We start from the raw sequence: 21971 nt of genomic DNA on the forward strand, positions 1-21971 counted from the left end.
TACAAAGCTACCGAAGCAGACTTTTTTAAAACTATTTTTTAAATTAAAGAGCATTTACTTTCTCCTTTTTCTACCTGTTTTTCTCCCTAACCCACAACTAAAAACAAAGCAAATGAAAGTATAAGTAGTTAAGCAATACAAATTCCCACATTGACCATGTCTAAAACATTTCTCATTCTACACAATTAGCCAATCATTTCCCTGTGAGGAGGTGGATAGTCTTTCTTATTACTACTCCTCTGGATTCATGGAATCTCATCACACAGTTCAAAGTTGTCATTAACCCTATCCCTCCATAATATATTATAAATTGTTTTTCTACTTCTCATTTTACTCTTTAATTTCTTTTTCTATGATGGGGTTAGGAAAGTATCCCATTTCCTCTTCTGTTAACCTATGATTTTCTTTTGGTAAATATTCTTCCATTTCACTTCTATTGTCAGATTTGTGGACATATAATTGGGCAAAATAACTACTATTAATTGATTTGATTTGTCTTCATTGTTAGTACAATTACCTTTTCTATTTCTGACATTGATAATTTAGTTTTCTTTTAATCACATGAACAATTATTTACCTGTTTCATCTCTTTTAAAAATAAAACCAGCTCCTATTTTTATTTATTTTTTGCTTTTGTTTCATTATTCTCTATTTGATTTTTCAAATTTTTATTTTGGTCCTTAATTGAGGCTTTTGTTTTTCTTCTTTCTTCTTTCTGTTTTTTTTTTGTTTGTTTGTTTGTTTGTTTCATGCTTTATTCATTAATCTTCTCTTTCTCTCTTTTACTAATGTATGTGTTAGAGATTTTTTTCCCTCTAAGTAGTATTGATTGATTTGATAATTGGATCCCACAAATTTTGGTATGTTGTCGCATTGTTTTCAATATCTTTAATGAAATTAGCAATTGACTTTATAATTTTTGACTTATTATTTCATATTAGATAAATTTTAAATCTCTGCTTCTGTACCCCTTTATTAAATATAGTTTTAACTTCATTATCCTCTGAAAAGGATGCACTGAGTCTTAGTGTTTTTCTGTGTTCTTTTGTTTGTTTGTTTTGTTTGTTTGGTGTTTTTATACCTTACTGCATGCTCATTTTTTTCTGAAAGTGTCATGTACAGCTGAGAAAAATTTATATTCCTTTCTGTTTTCATTCAGTTTTCCAAGAGGTCTACCACATTGATTTTTTCCCTAATATTCAATTCATCTTCTTAATTCCTTTAATACTTATTTGATGTCTACATTTACCTAGTTGTGAGAGGGGAAAGTTGGAGTCCCCTAAAAGAATAATTTTACTGTCTATTTCCTTCTTTAACTTACTTAACTTTTCTTTTAAGAATTTAGATGCTCTGTTATTTAATATTTAAATGTTTAAGATTAATATTACTTCATGTCTATGGTACCTTTAAGAAAAATATAGATTCCCTTTTTATTTCTTTTAATTAGAGTTATTTTTATTTTTGCTTTGCCTTAGTTTATGATTGCTATCCCTGCTTTTTTTTTATTATTATTACTTTATCTGAAACATAACAGATTCTGCTCTGGTCTATTGTTTTAAATCTGTGAGTCTGTTTCAAGTGTTGTTTTTTTTATGTGTGTGTGTGTATGTGTGTAAATATCATGTTGATAGATTCTTGTTTCTAATCCTTTCTGTTAATTACTTTCACTTTAAGGATGTATTTATCAAAATTACAGATTTGATTATTAATTGTGTATTTCCCTCCATTACTACTATTACTATTACTACTACTACTACTACTACTACTACTACTACTACTCCTACTACTACTACTACTACTTCTGCTTCTGCTTCTTCTCTTTAATCTCCCTCCCTCTCGTCTCTGAAAATTTTGCGTTTTTTCCCCTGACCATTACCTCCCTTATTCTATCCTTTATCTTATTACCTCCTCTTTATCTTATCCCTTTCCTCTCCCACTTTCCTATTAGCTAACCTAGATTTCTACATTCAATTGAGTGTGAGTATGTATGTATGTGTGTGTATTCTTCCCTCTGTGAACTAGTTCAGATAAGAATGAGATGCGTTAAACTTATTTTGCTCTTCATTTTCCCATCTTCTGTAAAAGTTCTTTCTTATGTTCCTTTTTTGTGTGAAATAATTTCCCCCTTTCTTCCTTTTCCTTCTCCCTGTGAATCCTTCTTTTTAACTCCTCCACTTTTTTTGGAGATCATTTCAAAATAATAGGAACACAGCTGTGCCCCCTCTCTATCTAGAATCCTTCTAATTGCCTTAATAAAGTTCTAAGGAGATAAAGGTATCATCTTCCCTTATTTGAATGTAAATCCTTTAACATTACTGAGTTTGTAATGGTTTTTATTTCATATTTGCCTTTTTATTCTTCTCTTGAGTCTAATATTTAAATGTCAAATTTTCTAAATTTCTCTTTTCATTGGGAGTGCTTGGATGTTTCTTATTTCTTCCTTCATTAGTATTTTTTTCCTTGCAAAAATGATATATGGCTTCCTTGACAATTGATGAAAACTGAAATTTATATTTTATGAAAGCACACATGTAACCAATGTCATATTATCTACCGTCTTGGGAAGGAGAATGTAGAAGGAGGGAGGAAGAGGAAATAACTTGCAAAATATCAAAAAAAATATTATTAAAATTTTTTTTCTATATGTAATCTGGAAAGGAAAATATAATGATATAAAAAATATTTTTAAAGACTTCTATTTGACTAAATATCCATTTTCTCCTGTGGGGTTATTCGTAGTTCTACTCAGTAGATTTTTCTTGATTATAATCCTAGGTCTTTTGCTTTCTGAAATATCATATTTCAAGCATTCCACTCTTTTATGTTGGCAAGCTGCTAAGACATCTGTGATAATACATGTGATTCCATGATATTTAAATAGTTTCCTTCTTCTTACTTGCTGCATTTTCTTTTTGACCTGAAAGTTCTGAAATTCAGATATTATTTTCCTGAGAGTTTTTATTTTTAGAGTTCTTCCAAAAAGAAATGGTTGGATTCTTTCAATTTCTTTTTTTCCCTTTATTTCTAAGATATCAGTGAAATTTTCCTTCATAATTTCTTGAAATATGTTATCTTGGCACTATATTTTTACCATTGTTTTCAAGTTTTTGAGTAATTCTTAAATTTTCTCTACTCAATTTGTTTTCCATATCAGTTGTTCCCCATATGAGATGTTTCACCTTCCCCCCCCCATTCCCTATTTTTTCATCTTTTTAACTTTTTTGTTTCTTGACTTTTCATGGAGTCATTATTTTCTAGGTACTCAATTCTAATTTTTAAGGAGTTAATTTTTTTAGTTTCTTTTTTATCTTTGTCCTTTTGATGTATTCTGATTTTTCAAGACATTTCTCAAAGATACAAATAGCCAGAATTAGCACAATGAATTCTTACTAATTATTTAGGCCCTCTTTAGCTTGAATTACCTGGTGTATACTGTTTTCTCATTACCCTCATATAAGACTTATTGGGACACAATTCTAAGAAGTGAGAATTCAAGAGAGGAATGAGAAAGCATTTTTTTACTTCAAGTCCAAGTTAATTGTAAATTTTTATACTTTGCTCTTCTTGCATAGTATCATCTAGAATTAGTATAGCATGTCTAAATTATAAAACATCTAGTAATTACTTTAAAAAAACTGTCTATTTTTAATATTGTTCAAACAACTTGATAATAAACTAGATCTGTACCATTTAGCAATTAAATTGATTTCTTTATTTCTTCATCTGTAATAATTAATTCAATCAGCTCTGAAGAATATTTATTATATTCCTAGGAGAAAATATAAAACAAAAATAACATCTTTTTCATGGACCTAAATTTTATTGGGAATATGTTATATATGAAAATGAGTAAGGATAAAGTTAATTTGAGCAAGAAATTAATTTATGTTTGCCAAAGGTAAAACTAATAACTAATATACTTGACGACAATTGGAATGAACAGAAATATAAAATATTAAGCTTCATCTAATAATATTTTACTGTATGGGGTTAAACATAGAGCCTTTTGTTTAGGGCTAGATATAAAATCATATTTAAAATCAAACAATAAACTGACAAGTAAAGTGGAATAGACACATTTAAATATCACTACATCTAATAATAATATCCAGATCTTTTAGACCACATATTCAATTTTTGTGTCAATAGTGTAACATAGAAACCCCACCAAAAAAACCCCCAAAAAACAAGAAAAGTCTTAGATTTTCTTAGTATACACACGTGCAGGTCCTAGAGATTGATAGTGCTGGTCTTGGGCTAAATTAGAACAAATCTGGGTAACAGTATAATGTTCTGGGTATCAGAATTAAACTTAGCTTCCAGGTAAGAAAACCAGACTAGTAGAGATAGATCATGGGATGTCCATTTGAGGCAACTAGAGATGTTTAGTCAAGAGAAATAAGTATTGTCAAAGACTTAAGGGAAAATGTGAGACTTTTCTTTATGTATTTGAAAGCTTGTCACGTTGGAAGATAATCTCTTGGCCCATAGTAGATGCTTGGTGATTGATTTATTGAATTAAATGTCTTCTCATTGGCTCCATAAAGCTAAACTTGGAGCAACTAATGGCAGTTGGGAAAAGACAAATTGATGCAAGGAAAAATCAAAACAACAGTAGTTATAAAGAAAAGAATTCATCTAGCAAAGATGGTACTGGCATTTGCAGTTTGTATTTTTTTAATTTTATGTATGGGTTCCAAGGCAGAAGAGTGGTAAGGGCTAGGCAATAGGGGTTAATTGACTTGCCCAGTGTGGCACAGCTTGGACTTGTCTGAGGCCAGATTTGAACCTAGGACCTTCAACCTTTTGGCCTGGCTCTCAATCCACTGACTACCCAGCTGGCTCCTGCAGTTTGTATTTTTGTGGAGATTCTTGAAAAGTGGACTGAATGAAATCAGGGATTCTGTTATTTTATGTTTCTGTTAGGAGCACTAAGAACTACACAAGAAAGTCAGAGGAGATATCTACAGGGTGTGATATCCACGTTTAGTCTTTAAGGAAGATAAGAGTACTGAGAGATAGAGATGAGGAATAAGAAAAGAATAGACTTATGGGATGCAGAGCCAGAAAAAGGAATATCAAGCCCAGGAAACAACTAGTTCACTTTGAAAAGAATTTAAAATATGCAAAGATCAAAGTTAATAAATAAATACTAGAAGGTTTGTTGTCACCATGTTGCAGATGACCCTAATTACTAGTGCAACACTCTTGGGAATGGTGTCATTCTCCTATCTTCTCACAGTAACACTCAAATTCTCTTAGTGTCCAGGGGGTAAAACTGTTGAAGGTTAACACATTCCTCCTACTCACCAATATACCTCTTGAATATCCACCAGTGTGTATCTATTTATCCAACTAACCACTCATAAAATAACACATTATATCTGGTTTTGGTGAATAATCCTTACACTAAGTACTAGATTTACACAAATTAGATATACACTTTTAGATCTTAGAAATCATGACTGGCTAGCAGTCCAACAAAATAGATAATATATGTTAAAGCACTTGCAGAAAAAATAAAATACATCCCAATTCACATACATTATTTATTCACACTTTCTGCCAAGGCTTTCTGTATCTTTTGAAGAGACTAAGCACACAGGAAGGGTAGGATGAAAACCTAGGTGATTATATTAATTTACATATTTGGAATGCAGGTTTTGATGCCATTTGTACATTCAAGAATATCTACTAAATAAGGAACTGCTCTTTTTGTTTCTCACATCTCTCCAGGTGGAAAAAAATATGTATATGTGTATGTGTGTGTGTGTATATATATATATATATATATATGTGTGTGTGTGTGTGTGTGTGTGTGTGTGTGTATAGTTAACATAACATTTGCAAGTTCTTTTAACTTAGTCACCTCTAAAATATAATTTAGAAAGTGTTGCTTTTTAATTTGAATTTAGTAATTACTTAAAAAAATAACACCTTTCCTTCTCTCTTAGAATCAATATTAAGTATCATTTCCAAGGCAGAAGAGTGGTAAGGGCTAGACAGTAGGGATTAAGTGACTTGCCCAGAGTAACACAGCTAAGAAAATATCTGAAAACAGATTTGCACCCAGGATCTCCAGGCTTGGCTCTCTATCCACTGAACCTCATAGTTTCCCCTAGCATTTACTTTTAAGACAGACAACTGTGAAGCTCAGCAAGGTTGCTGTCCTTGGACTATGTAGATCAGTGATGGTGAACCTATGGCATGGGTGCCAAAGAGGGCACATAGAACACTCTCTGTGGGCATGCATGCCGTCATCCCCCACCAGAGTTCAATACTAGAAAGGCAAGAGGACTCAGACAGAGCTGCACCCCTCCCCATCTCCACTGTGCCTATCATTTTTTCACATCCCCCACCCCTCTACCCAGCAGCCCAATGGATGTACTTCCTCCTTCCCCTGTGGAGTAAAGTGGGGTGGCTACACATGGCATTTGGTAAGGGTTGGGGCACAGCATGACCCATGGTCTTTGGGGGCGGCAGGGATGGGGCACAGCATGGTACACATTCTCTGAAAGATTTGCTATCACTTATATAGATAATCTCAAACTTATTTTATAAACCTGTATTTTATATGTATTGCTCACTCAAAACAGAATTCAGAAACTATCTCTAACATTAAAACAAAGTAATCTAGCCAACTCTTCCTTTTAAACATCTCCAGTATATGCTTCTTTCTGATTTTTACCTCTGATATCTGCAAAACAAAAAGGTGAGCAAATATTTCTGAGAAGTTTTGCTTTTCTTAACCTTTAGGTGGTGCTGAAGGTTAGTAACTGAAATTTCAGCTTTCAATTAGTAGAGAAGGAATCACAAAAATGAAACATTTGATCAGCTAAGAGCTCTTACATGGGACATCTTCAAACCCCTCCACAAATTTTCTTTTCCAATATGCTACTTGTTTCTTCAATCTTTACTTACCACATTTTTTTCCTCTTCAGTCTCTAGCTTTTATATTTTTCAATTACTTAAATGAAAATCTCCTTTTTCTTAATTCATCATTTTTCTTAAAAGGCAACCATTAACCATTCATCATTTTCCTCCTGAGTACTTTTTAGAATCTTATGTAAGTCTCCAAATATTTTAAGAATCCCTAATATTTTAAAAGTTTGATGCTAGTCAGTCAAAAAATAAGTATAGGGTAATTAGCTGAGCTAACAATTCTCTTGTACCTTTAAGTTCCCAAAATGAACCTCCAACCATTTTATATCCTAGAAATTCTTTTTTCAAGTACTCATAGTTTTTTGTTTTTTTTTTTAGTTTTTAATAAATAAAAGTTCTTTTTCTACCCTTTAAAACTTTACACTAATATGTATCCAAAGTATCCTATATGATTCAGATATTTATATTCATATTAATTCATTTTCTAACCTAAACTGTCCAAATCCTACCTGAAATATATAAGAATCTCTTGGTAAACCAAAGTTGTTTTTTTCCTTCTTCTGGACCTGTAATAAGGAATACTTGAGTTCAAATTTGGTCACATATTAGCTGTGTAACTCTAGGCAAGTCACTTAAACCTGTTTGCCTCAGTTTCTGAATCTATAAAATGAACTAGAGAAGGAAATGGCTAACAACTCCAGTATCTTTGCCAAGAAAACGCCAAATGGAGTCACAAAGGGTGGGAAGTGACTGAAATGAATAAACACCTTCCTTCAACAAATATTTATTGAGCATTTACAATGTACAATGCACAATATTAACATTGTAAAGGATACCATGAACTCTGATGCAAAATTCCTATCCATAAGGAGTTTAAAAATTGGCAAAAAGATGTAGAGAAATAAACATAATTGAAAGAAGCATTTGTTAGATATAATCGTGTACAATACCATAGGAGTTCAGAGGAGAGAAGATGAATTGAATAAAAGGTTTTAGAGAATATTTCGCATTTGAGCTAGACCTTAAAGACTATATAGATGTATTATTTTCAGGGGGGTCAGATAGAGATAAAGAAAGAGGACAAAGGCAGGGAATGGAATGCACAAAATTTCAGAGCTAGGAAAGTTTAAGGACTATTTGAAGCACAACAAATAGTTTAAGCTGAAAAGAATGAATTGCATATGCAGAGAATTCATTTTAGAAATATCTGTAAATGGTTGGAATGAGAATGCAAAAGGGCTTGAATGAAAGAATGAGGCATACTGGAGGATTTTATTTTGTAGGCAATAGGTTCTCTTGAAAATGTTTCACAAAAGGACTGGGGCATAATAAGAACTGTACTGTAAGAAGAGTAAACTGGAAACTTTGTGGAGGATAGACTGGAAGAAAGTTTCATATGCTTCATAATTACATTTAAGTAATATGATTACAATGGCAAATAAACATTTTGGTATTAATGTGGCGTTCTAAAAAATTTATTATGAAAAAATAGTTCATTTAAATCCTATTTTTTCACACAAAATTTTCCCATTTCCATGTCAATTGACAACTATGAATCAAATGTTGGATTTATTTCTATATTCATCACTGTCCGTATTCCTTAGAGATTTTAGAGACTGGACAGAATATGAAAAAAGTTGTTTTGGCCAGTGAAAATGAATGAACATTTCTTTAAAAAGTCTACCTTTTATAAATTAACATTTAGTAATTATAATAGTAACCAATATCTAACAATTAATATTGAATGGGAACATTCATATTATAATATATGCAAATATATATTCTCTGATGGGAACTGTTTAAGGTCATTAAATATTTTTTAAATTATTAAATATCCCTTCAAGGAAAAATATCAGAAGTCTAGATTTTTATAAATTGTATTTATTTATAATCAAATATTTATCATTGACATGGTCATTGGAAATCCTACTACATATTTTCTGTTTACTCCCAAATTGAAATTGATCTCTAAAAATGGGATGTTTGTTGTTTTTCAGTCATTCAATGTCTGACTTTCTTTTACCCCCATGGACCAAAGCTATCCCTGCGGTTTTCTTATCAAGGATTTTGTAGTGGTTTGCTATTTCCTTCACCAGTGGATCCAGCCTATTCTTTTATAAGGCAATAACAGGTTAAGTGACTTCTCCAGGATCACACATCTAGGAAATGTCTGAGATTGGATTTGAACTCAAGTTTTTTTCTGACTCTAGGCCAGTATTGGCAAAGACATGGCCCTGTGCACAGCACTGGGGAGCCTCTCTTTTCCCACTCTTTCTAGTGCTCCCAGGACATTTTTTCTATGCCCCACTTCTCTGTCCAGCCACCCAAAGCTAGTACTTCCTCCCTTGGCTCTCTTGGTAATGCTGGGGCTCACAGACTTTTTGAATTTGCCCTTTTGGGTTTTCCAATGCTGCTCTAGGCCCAAGAGTCTAGTAATGAAGTTATCTATTTCTCTACAATCTCACAAATGTTCAGTTTCATCACTTAAATGTATTTTTGCCACATGTGTGGAATAGGAGGTGGCACTTGTTTTTTTTTTAAAAATATATATCTCTTGAAGATTATTAAGTATTCGAGTATCTGAGTTCAAATCCTCTCATTTTGTACCTGGAGTTGTTAACTCTGTCTCTATTTGCATTACCTGTGGACTCTAAGTTCATTGTAAATAATACAGATTCTTTTAATAACTTTTCTTTATTTGGCTTGCATTTCTGTAACCAAAATAGATTCACTTTGTACTTTAATTATGTTTTGCTCCTTTTAAAATGAATGAATCAAGTTCTCTTTTCTAACTTCACTTCTACTTAAAGGTGAGACTACTACATTATATAGAACTTTATTTTGATTACAATTAATACGATGAAAATTCAACATGAATCTATTATTTAAGACAAGCAAAATCAAGAAAGCATTGACTTGCTTTTCCCCTCTGAAATGCATTACTGTTAGCTTTCAAGATTTTATTATATACAAAAGAGAAAGCTGATAAAAAGAAGTCACTCATTTTCAAGGGGGGAATGATCAAAAGGAGAAATAGTATTGAGAGATATGCTAGCAGTTTATTTTGTTTTAATGAAGTCTTGACATTGGAAGAAATCCTTTTAAAGTAAAGAATTTGATCCCTCTATATGTTTTTCATAATATAGTAAATATTGACTGAAGCCAAATAATATATTTTTTCACAGTTTATTTTAAATACTACATGTTATTCTTGGGTCTGAAATATTAGAAAAAATATAATTGAAAAATACTAATTATTTTTTTTTTGCAAAACAAAATATAGAAAAGATTTATTTTAAAAAGGCAGGCTTGGATAATACAGTTTTATCTGACTTATAAGATAGATATTTAAGTCCATTCATGCTTGAAGATCTTTCTATAAAGGGTGGGTTTTCAAATTGTTATTGTGGCAAAGGCAGTAAGAAATTTCACCAAGAGGTTTGTTTATGGAATATTAATATTGATTTTTTCTGTAGTAATAATTCAAATAAAAAAGCAACATGCTAGAAAAGCATTCACATCAAATATGTCAGTTATGTATTTGCAAAGCATGTTATAAACTTTATTTAGAGTGCTATGTGAATTCTAGCTGTAATTATTACTATTATTATATAATTTTGACATCTAAAACACACAAGGAACATTTAAAAAGTCATAGTGGTAGGCTTAAGCTATAATCCATACATGATCAAAGAATCTGAATGGATGATTTTCAAAAATAAGAAAACATAAAACTTGTGTTAATAATTGCTTTAGAAATATATCCAACCCCACTTCATCATTAAAGAAAAGCAAATTAAAAACAATAACAGCAACAACAACTTTATGGTACCACTTCATACCACTTCACACATTTCAGAACTGACATTGTCATGAAATGCAACACTGATGAGGTTGTAGACAAATACATTCATATTTGTTAATGGAACTGTGAATTGGAGAATCTTTTTAAAGGGTTATTTGGTATGCAGAAAATTCAAATAAATATTCACTCTTTTGGCCCATTAATTCCCTTGTTGCAAGTAATGATACTTCAAAAGTTTTACACACACACACACACACACACACACACACACACACACACACACACACACACACACAAATCCCTTTTGGTTCCAAGATTTTCAAAGCAGCATTATATGAAATTGAAACAAAACAAAAATAGATGTAAACATGTCCAACCATAGTTGGTCAATGGTTAAACAAGTTGTCACATACTAATGTTAGAAAATAATGCAATGCACTTAAAATAGATAGTAGTGATGATTTTTAAAAAATAATATGATCTTAAAAACAACCCCCAAATCTGAAATAACTTTAGAAGTAAATTTAAGTCATTTGGAAGACAGTAACAGAAACACAGAGAACAAAGAGCAGACAGAGACAGAGAGTCAAAAACAGAGGGAAAGACAAAGAGACAAATATTAAAAGGTATGGCTCTCTCTCTAGAGGTTCTAGAATTTTTACATTATATAGGATTTTGACAAAATTATCCCCACTCAGTTACATTAGAATTTGAAGGTACCTGTACAAGTCACACAGCACAATTTATACACAAATCATCTGACAAAGCTACTGCACAGAAAGCACACAAAGGTCTCTAAACATAAACTTAGGTCTTAAAGCAAGTCTTTGGTCTATTAACCCAAAACAAGAATGCTTTGAGTGATCTAGGACCTTGGGGAAACTCAAAATTCTTTGTAATCCTCTTCTGTATTCCTAAAGAGTCACCTGGGTCAGCTGACAATCTCAAAGATCACATCAAGTTGTATTTAAACAATATAATAATAATAATAGTTTTCTGATCTATGTAATAAAGATTCTCCATTAATGCAAAATGAAAAAAAAAAAACAGAAGAATGGAACACATAGTTAAGAAAAGGCTTCTTACAAAGAATTGGGGGGAAGGATTAAAAATATGTAACTCATTATTAATAATAAAAAAGCAAGGAGAAGTTCTTATTTAGATATTAAGTTTCTAATGAAATCATTATTGAAATCCACAATGCATTTTCAAGTTTAATGAACATGTGTCACCTACATTTTAGTCATAAGCAATAGTGACAGTAGTCAGAATCTTAACATCTGAATTATAGAAAATAAATTTCAGGAAAGATTTTTAATGTGTGTTTAGGCAAGAAGGCAAAACTCAATATTTAAAATTCTAAAGACTTTTTCAAACTGAAGAATTTATCAAAGATCAAACTTTTATATAGTCATACTTTAATCAAAGCATAGTCTAAATCATTATTCATATTTTGTCAAAATTGCCCTATCATTTAGGATCATCCTTTCTGTCCCACTTGCCATTAGAGGAATATTTAGTGGAAACATTTGCATAGAAAAATTCTTTTATTAAAATTTATTTTAAACATTATTTTATTTGGTCATTTTCAAACATTATTCATTAGAAACAAAGATCATTTTCTTTTCCTCTCCCCCACCCCCCCAACACCCCTCCCATAGTGGACACATAATTCCACTGGGTATCACCTGTGTCCTTGATCCGAACCCATTTCCATGTTGTTGGTATTTGCATTAGGGTGTTCATTTAGAGTCTCTCCTCAATCATATTCCCTCAACCCCTGTATTCAAGCAGTTGCCTTTTCTCAGTGTTTTTACTCCCACAGTTTGTCCTCTACTTGTGGATAGTGTTTTTTCTCCTAGATTCCTGCAGATTGTTCAAGGACATTGCATTGCCACTAATGGAGAAGTCCATTACATTCGATTGTACCAGAGTGTATCAGTCTCTGTGTATAATGATTTCCTGGTTCTGCTCCTTTCGCTCTGCATCACTTCCTGGAGGTTGTTCCAGACTCCATGGAATTCCTCCACTTTATTATTCCTTTTTGCACAATAGATATCCATCACCAACATATACCACAATTTGCTCAGCCATTCCCCAATTGAAGGGCATCCCCTCATTTTCCAGTTTTTGGCCACCACAAAGAGCGCAACTATGAATATTCTTGTACAAGTCTTTTTCCTTATTATCTCTTTGGGGTACAAACCCAGCAGTGCTATGGCTGAATCAAAGGGCAGTCAGTCTTTTATCGCCCTTTGGGCATGGTTCCAAATTGCCCTCCAGAATGGTTGGATCAATTCACAACTCCACCAGCAATGAATTAATGTCCCTACTTTGCCACATCCCCTCCAGCATTCATTACTTTCCTTTGCTGTCATTTTAGCCAATCTGCTAGGTGTGGGGTGATACCTCAGAGTTTTGATTTTCATCTCTATGATTATGAGGGATTTAGAACACTTTTTCATGCATGGAAAAATTCTATAAAAATCAGGTTATTATTTTTGCTGCTGCCATTATTGTTAAATTATGATGATTTTACATATATCATTTTCCCCTAAAAGATAACTTGTTTTTATTGCTATTGAATAGGAAAATGGGCTTTCATTTGATCAGGATATAATGAAAGTCACATCAGAAATAGTCCTGCAGTAATTATTCTTTCCCATTTCTTTTTTATGTAAGAAAAACCTCACTACCAACCCACCTAACATATACAAAAAACTATTTATAAATCAATTTCTCAGCTATTTTATAAAAACCCATTCTCAGTCTTTAGTTTTCTTTTTTTAACAAGTTAGTTGGAAGAATACATCTATGTGTATGTATGTATATTGTTTTGTACATAAATCTATATTTCTAAGTAGATAGGTATTTGAATACAATTTAGAAGGGAAATATAAAAGTTCCTTTCATATAAGAAACTTGTAATTAATGAGAATAACAAATAATTTTCTATTTGTTGCCAAATCTTTCTCTTGTACCAATTAAAAAAAATTCATCTGTGAAATAATATTGCCTTTTAAAATACTGTAGATTTTAAAATTTTCCAACCTTCCTTATTTTTTCAATGTATGAATATTGTGTTGCCAATACTATCAGATGGCATTTAATTGCTTTTTTTTCCCCTTACTCTTATACTAAACAATGAGTTTAGCTAACAATTAAATAGTTGTAATGAGTTTTACATTTGAAATTTTCCACTGAAATTGAATGAAGGCATCAAACCCATCATTGCTTTGATAGTGTAAAAATGGTAACATGACTATGCCTATACCTTTCCTACCCCATCTAGGCTGGGGAGAAGGAAGAGAGGAAATTGTATCATCTCATTAGATTTTCTTCTAAATGGAGCTAAACTTTTCCTATTAATGTGGATAAGCAGGATTGCCTGAGTACTTTACTTCCCATATACAAACCTGGCCACAGTGGTAGAATCTGTTGTGATAAAAAGTTATAGTTTTAGAAAGAAGAGTATTATTTAAAATACTCAGGAAAAATGTTTTAGGAAGGGAAATGTTTTGTATTTTCCTTTAAAGTTCATCTAAATTGGTGAGTAAATTTTAGATTCTTGAAATTTTAGGCTCTTGTAAATTATTGATAATCACCCTGTTGGAATTTTAATTTAAGAATCCTTTTGCCTTATTTTATAATGTGCTGAACCCAATTCCCTTTACTAGAAATAAAAGTGTTCATACATCTTTATACAAGCCACTTTTCCTCTTACTTGTCCCTACTTGGATTTTGTCACAATGTTGTTGAAATGGCCTGAAAGTATTAGAAATACTAATATCACTTTCTAACAATCACCTGGGTATAAAGCATAGACTCCTTCAAAAGTTCTATATACCTGAAGGCTTTCTCCAAAAGATGGTTGAGCAGAAGGGTCATCCTGATGAGAAATCATTCTGTTCCCTACCAATAGGAAAAAAAAAATAGATAGTTCTCTGAAATAAGCAAGAGTTTCCTCATTCCCTAACCTAAAACCTATGTAACCATATAATTTGGTTACAGAATACTTCAGTGATTCTATATCGCAGCTGAGTTTGAAACTGAGAAGAGAGGTGAAATTCTTACATTTAGAATAAGAAGGGATGTGAGTATGAGAGGGATGAGGAGAGGATGAGTTTGAACCATTTTCCTTCAAGCTTATAAATACACCAAGTGCCTCCATACCTGTGGGAATAGAACCGTGATAAACAATACTGTATTCCATCAATTCAGTGTTCCCAATAGTAAATAAAGCAGTGTTTGACATTGGTCCCATACCCAAAGAAAGATGCTGAGAAATCCATCAGGTTGATTAATGATTTTAGAAAGGAGCAACCTATAAGGTAATCAAGTTTCCACCACTGAACAGCAATATTTAACAATGTGGTTGTCTTTATATGATGCAATTGCTTTAAACAATATTCCCCAAAGCACAGTGTTTCTCCATTAATTTAGCTGGTTTACTCTGGTATGTGTCATTACAATGGATGCTTCTATTGTTTCTTGAAAATCTGTTGTGTTTGAAGTTCTGCTGACATTGAGATTAGATCTATTTGAAGAAGATCAGGCTAGCAGATGAAAGAAATGTAAATCTAATCAGGAGTCTCTAGGTATGTGTAGGAACATATTGCATGAGTCAGAAATGTAACTTTTGAGAAATGTCTACACACAAGCTTTCATATACCTTTATTCTGTCTTTAGAATTTGGAATGATGGGAGATCATACAATTAAAAGTCAGCGACCTCGATCTGTTCATGAGAAAAGGGTCCCTCAGGAACAAGCTGATGCTGCTAAATTTATGGCACAAACTGGTAATATGTTAGTTACATTTTCCTATTTATTGTTGTTAATTTAATTTAAAAACACTGCATGTTTTCATAATCTTTTGCTGCACATTTGTCAGTTTTGAAGCTGATACTTTTTTTGAATCATTTTTTTGTCACCAGTTAAAGTCCATAAATAAAGTAGCTGGAAACTGAATAGAAAACATACAAATATCCACTATGAACTACTTAACTATCAGAATAGATTTCATTGTTAATAAAATATAGCATGCAAATGGAATATTAGAACTGGGACATTGTAATTTAAATATGCTTGTTAACTGCTTGAAATATATCATAAACATTTTGAAAGAAATGCTTGCCAATGACAGTCCAGTTTCTTAATGAATCGACATTATATTTCAGTAGTATACTATTTAAACAGATGCATCCAAAATTTTAATTCTTTACAAGTTCTGGCTTCATTTGCCTCACTTTATGCATCAATAAGTTGGTTATTCAAATTTCACAGAAAGTATTCATTAGAAATATTATTATTTTACCATTAGTTACAATATCCTTGGGTAAAAACAGCTTTGCCCAAGGAAGCCCAATAACTAAAAGTAGATTGTCTATTTGGATTTTGTATGATACTTGAAATAATTAAAAGAAAAAAGTCAATAAAATGACTGTCATAGTGTTTTCATATATTTGAAATCACCATATATTTAATAAATAACTAGGAAAATCATGGCCTCACCTGTATATTTAGTGTCTGTGTTTGTGTATACAGAGATGTTGCTAAATCTTACATTCAAATTAGGGTTTATTGTAATAAATGAGTTAGCATTCTATCATGTAACTCTGTAGCTGACATAGTTTAGATAAAAGATTTTGTTCTAAAATGTCATGAACATATCCAATTGTCATCATTATTTTTAAAACTAAAACATCTTTGTCTTCATGAAGGTTTTATACGTTTGTTCCTCCACTGAATCAGAGTATCAAGTAAATGGTGACCTGTCTGAAGTGATGCCTTGATTGATTATGATAAAAACCTCTGAAAGAATGAATATATTTCCATTATGTCTATATCTAAGATTTAATCAAATGCTAGATTTAATGAGAAAAAATTTGACATCTTATTATATTAGCTTTGAATTGAGCTTTTGTTAATAAGTAAAATGAGTTCTTAATTTAAGACAATATATCACCACATTCAAATTCAGAAATGTAAAGGAGATGGATGGTCAGAGTAATGTGCAATAATGACCTAAGTATAGTTTCTTACAAATGCAGAATTTAATACAGATAGTTTTACTCTGGCCAGTGCTTATGGGCACTGATAAAAATACAAAATCATACATTTGCATTTTTCTCAGTGAGTTCAGAAATGTGTGTCTAGACTTGCAGAAATGTTGACATCCTAAAATTTGATCTTCTTACAATAGGCTTTGAAAAGACTTTCCATTGGCCATTTTTTGGGTAATGCTTTAGATATAAAGAAAGGACTAGGACACAATGCCCTCACCACTACTTCAGGGACAATTTTAGGAGAGAATATGGCAGCAAAGTGGAAAACTGATGTTGAAAGATGATCTGTTTGGTGGGGTGTGGTCAAGAAGACTCTGCCTTGCCTGATCTGTCTGCTGACAGGGAATATTTCCTTGTATCATGCAAATGACAAGAAGAAATGCAACTTAAGAAATCAACTTGTTGGGCTTACTGAAACCTGAGTGTACAGTTCTCATGTGCTCAGTCATATGATAATTGCCCATTTTTGCACTGATTTGGGGCAAATCAGAACTTACATGAGCACATTTTAAAGCTATAATCTATTTGCCTATAGCAGATAACTTAAACAATTTCAAAAAGCCTACTTTTAATTAAAACTCCTTTTGAACTCAGATAACCAAAAAGTCATGGTTTTTAAAACAAAAAGTTCCTAATATCTATATTTTTCACTTTTGTACCTTTCTATTGACATCGTTATATCTAATAAATTGTACCTTTTTATTGTAAAATTAATGAAACATTTTTAATTAGCCAGGAGGATATTTAAAATATTTCCTCCCATTTTTCACTTCTATATTAGAAAATAGTGTTTGATGATAATACATCTGAAAGAAAAATATTGTATGTTAGAGCTGATGATCTTAATGTTTAAGAACTCATTATCTGATACAAATTGATTCATAAAGATACAGAAGAAATACAAATGGAAAATAAATTTATGAACTAAAATTAGTATTAGATAAAAGTAACATGAAAAAATCACATTGCTTTGTAACTCTTTAAAAGTTTCATCTAAACCACACAATTCATTTCTGAAGAAAGGATATTGTAAACAGTGGCCAATCTAAAAAGTGAAAAACATCCATCAAGTCTATTGGAAATATTTTAATAATCATTTTTCATTTACATTTTCCTGAAATTATCATTCCTTTAGGCATTATGGGAGTTAGTGTGGATCTTATACAGGTAAGTACCACTCAATTAGACATGCTATACAGTGTTTTATTATGGCCTATTCCCTTCTACCTATTGTTTAAGCAAAGAAAATGATTGGAGGAACAAACACTTTTCTTTTGCTCACAACATTTTGAGAATATCTATGTGTGTAAAAATATAAAAAACCAAAAGTGATTATAATATGATTTTATACTCTTCTTAAAAGAGAGGAAGCCAAGTATTAGAACAGATTTTGTAGTTGTTAGAAATACTCAAAATATATTTTTTCTTTCATAATAGAGATCAAAAGGAGTCAGGAGCGAATCTTACATTGAAATTTTAATGTACATTTTAAACAAATGTTTTTATAGATTATTCAGTTTGAAAATACTATTCATTAAACTCATATCTTCATAATGTAATAAGATTATATGTCAAGTTACAAATAAGAAGACTTGATTCTGATATGGTTAGTCACTTTATTAAGCCAATTTTAGGTATTGGTATATATTACCATACAAATAACTTAAGGATAATTAAATAGATAGTCAAGTTGGGTTTAGTATTGAGATTGCCATTTTTTGCATTTACTTGTTGGGTACATATTGGCAAAGATGTATAGAGGGCTAATTTTGGAGTGAAAAAAGCCTGTGTTCAAATCCTGTCTTTTTAAATATTGACTACAGAAAAGTGCCTTCACCTCTCTGTTCCACAGGCAATACTTTAAGACTAGAAGTTATAGAGATGTAGTTGAACAGAATTAGTTGAGAGAATTTTCACATTGCCAGAGGTTCATTACACTAAGAATATCAGAAGTTTAGACCCCCTATCCCACCAAAGGAATGAAATCAAATGTTGTTTTAAATATTAAACAGTAGTTCATATTAGTAATGCTTTCTGTCTTCCATAAATGTTACTTTTAATTTATGACGCTAAAAGAACTTTATGAATTTTCTTTTAGTTAATTTGGCAATTTTTTACTATAGTAAGAAAAAATAGCTCATCCAAAACACTGAAGAGCCATGCCTTTAAAAATTTTTAAAAGACCAGAATTTAAAACCAGGTTTCTTAGTTTATTATAAAAAGGCATAATGACAATGATGGCTATTTCCTATTATTTTGGTTTTTTAGCTTTAAAAATTCTACTAACACGTTAAACCTTAGGAATTTCCAACAGTTTGTTAATAAATTCTTTATCAAATAGCTCTTAGACTCTGAGTATTCTATGTTACTTTCTAAGCTACATTTATTAAAACATAAAACATATAGAAGTTGAACCACATAATCTAATTAACAATGATCAAACAACTTGTGTTGATAGATAATAGTTGTTAGAGTGGTAAAGTTATTAGATGGTAAAATCAAGTCATTTCCCTTAGTCAACTATAACTAGTCTTATGGATCTTCCATCGAGACCAATTGTTAATTTTATATTCATTTAAAAATCTTTTCCTATATCCATGAAAACATATAATATAATATCATACATGTATATTATAAACATGTATACACATTTATGTGTGCATGTAAATATACACACAATAGAATGAATAAATTGAAATGTCCTAATTACTTTTAAAAGTCTCTATCATAGGAAAGACAAACATTTCAAATAATTGCTTCTTAATTTCTCTATGTCTCCATTTCCTTATTAATGATATGATAATAGGTGCCTTTACCACCTACCTCACTGGGGTGTTGTGAGGATCAAAAGAGGTGTCTGTGAAGTGCTGTGTATCCTCATGAAGTGCTAGAAAGATGTTCATAGTAACTGTTTGTTTTTTCTTTTTACTTTCAAAAAATGCAGTTTACATAAAAAAATAAAACCACCCAGACCACTTTTTTTCTTAAAACATTCCATGTCAAATGTGTTTAATCTCTTCTATCAATCATCCAATGAATTTTAGCTCAATCAATCATTCAGCAAGCTCTGCTGTTTTCTATACATTCATAGTCAAGATATTGTTGGCACATAAGCGAACCAAAGTATTTGGCTTAAACCTCTACCATTAACACATTTGTTGCAGTAAGCTGTCATTTTATAGGCATCATCTCATTGATTTAAATTTTAAAAGTGCTGTTTCAATTGAATGTGTCATCAAAAAGGGAAAATACATTAATAAATTGATTAGAAAGTTTGTGAAGAAGGAAAAGAAAGGCAATGCTCATTTCCATGGATAAGTGATTGTTCATTTTAAGTATTTTAAGAGATTTAGCAGCTTTAAGAAAAATTGTATTATCTTTAGAACTGACTCAATTTCAGAAACATTTTTTGGCAAATATTCATAAAATATTAGTGTTTTCTCAGAATGCTTAATTTTCCAGTATACAATCACCTTCAAACTTGTGACCATTGGAAAGTGCACTTAAACCAAATATTTCCATCTTTCCCACAGTGCTAGGAAAAAATAAAGTCTATTACTTTAGGGGAAATTTTTTTTTCATTTTTGGATAAAAGCTTTATCAACTTATTTTTGTAGAGCCTACATTATACACATTATCTTAGTAGTTAAAGAGTATTAAAAGACAATTTTCTTAACTTTTCTTAATTACACTGTGTATATAGGTTCAAAACATTATAAAGATTTTTTAAGATCTTCCTGAATTCATACTGGAAAAAAATTTTCCCTTCATTTCCACAACTGAGAAATGTTACTCTTTGTAATTTATAATGTGCATAAGGACCTTTTTTTCTAGTAAAGAATACCTAGGAAGAAAAGTTTTGAGTTTAGTACCACTTGAACTAGTTGGCCAACTGAAAAATATTTATTTAGGGCTTACTGTGTGATAGTCACTCAACTAAGTGCTAAGGACACAAAAAAGACAATTTTTGCTCTAAAGGACCTAACAATCTAGTATGATCAGTAAGTAATATGTTAATTGTGTAAAATCAAAAATAAACATTATATACTTTTAAGACAAGGGAACTGAGGAGAATATTATTCAAGATCATACTTTCTGATAGAATTTATTACATATAGGACATGAGGATGATCCATAGAAAACTTGTCCATTTTATTTCTATATGCATTCACTTGACTACCTCTCCATGTGCTTTATTTAGTATTATATATACCAATGTAAAATTCATTGTCATCAGTATCTAATAGAAGAATGCTTAAGTCATTCTTCAATCAATTTAAGTAATGGAAATAGTGTTTATGGTAGTGTCAAAGCTTGTTAATTCATTAATGGTAAGAAAATGGTATTCATGCCTGGCCATGGAAATCTTATATTTTTAGATTAAATTCATAATATCCACAGTTCATAATTAGGTTAAGAGGCCATTAGGAGCTTACTCTTCGATACTTAAGGCTTTAAGTTTCCTTAGAATTCGAATTCATAGATTATTTGGAAACCATTAATGTTATAGAAGTGATTGATTTGAGGAAATGAATTCATATCTTCCCCATTTCATAAAAGCTTATTGTTCAGACTTTTTAAAAACTTTTATAATACAAGTATTGGAAACATTTTTGTCCATTCTGAGTCAGAGTCAATAAGCTTTACTAGACCCTGGGAAAAGCATCATGTTTTCAAAATTCCCCTATTAATAATGGCAATCGAATGAATGGCTTCATTTTGAGATGTTAAAAAAATAGTAACTTTTTAGAAACAATGAGAATAATAGTTTAGTGTACTATGAGGCAAATTATATGATAAAAATATCCATGGCTTGAACATTTCAAGAGATAGGAATTGGGCTCTACAAAGAAGGCATGAAAGGAATGCATGTATCTCTAATCCTTCCTCGCTTATAAAGAACAAAGCATGCTTAAATAGCATTTAGTTCCCTTACCCCAGTAACATTTCATTTCTATTTAAGGATTTTGAGGCAGAGAATAAAAACCAGTTTGTCTTCTATTATGTAAAATGTTGACTGATTCTTTTTATTTTAATGTTCATAGTGTACTTTTTTGTTGTTGTTGTTGTTTGTTTTTTGGGGGGGTTTTTTTGTGAAAGGAAGCACTACTAACAAGGTTGGACTCAAAGTCAGTTTTTGCATCAGTTCTCTGTGCATCCCAATTTTTAATTCATTTGTTTCACTAAACATTTTCATGGGCCCATTCAAGTGTCTGTT

At 31.3% G+C, this 21971-nt stretch overlaps 1 protein-coding gene across 4 annotated transcripts in view; it reads left to right on the top strand.

Annotated features, from left to right (window-relative positions):
- Positions 1 to 21971, top strand: part of ADGRB3 (adhesion G protein-coupled receptor B3) — a 954807-nt gene that overhangs the window by 375504 nt on the left and 557332 nt on the right. For all 4 annotated transcript variants that reach the window (XM_001365288.4, XM_007484165.3, XM_056818441.1 and 1 more), the window contains exon 4: positions 15377 to 15487. In XM_001365288.4, coding sequence (XP_001365325.1) covers positions 15377 to 15487 — 111 coding nt within the window. The remainder of the gene's footprint in view (positions 1 to 15376; positions 15488 to 21971) is intronic.

This window comes from Monodelphis domestica, chromosome 2, assembly GCF_027887165.1.
Source record: "Monodelphis domestica isolate mMonDom1 chromosome 2, mMonDom1.pri, whole genome shotgun sequence".
In the NCBI taxonomy this organism is placed as follows: Eukaryota; Metazoa; Chordata; class Mammalia; order Didelphimorphia; family Didelphidae; genus Monodelphis; species Monodelphis domestica.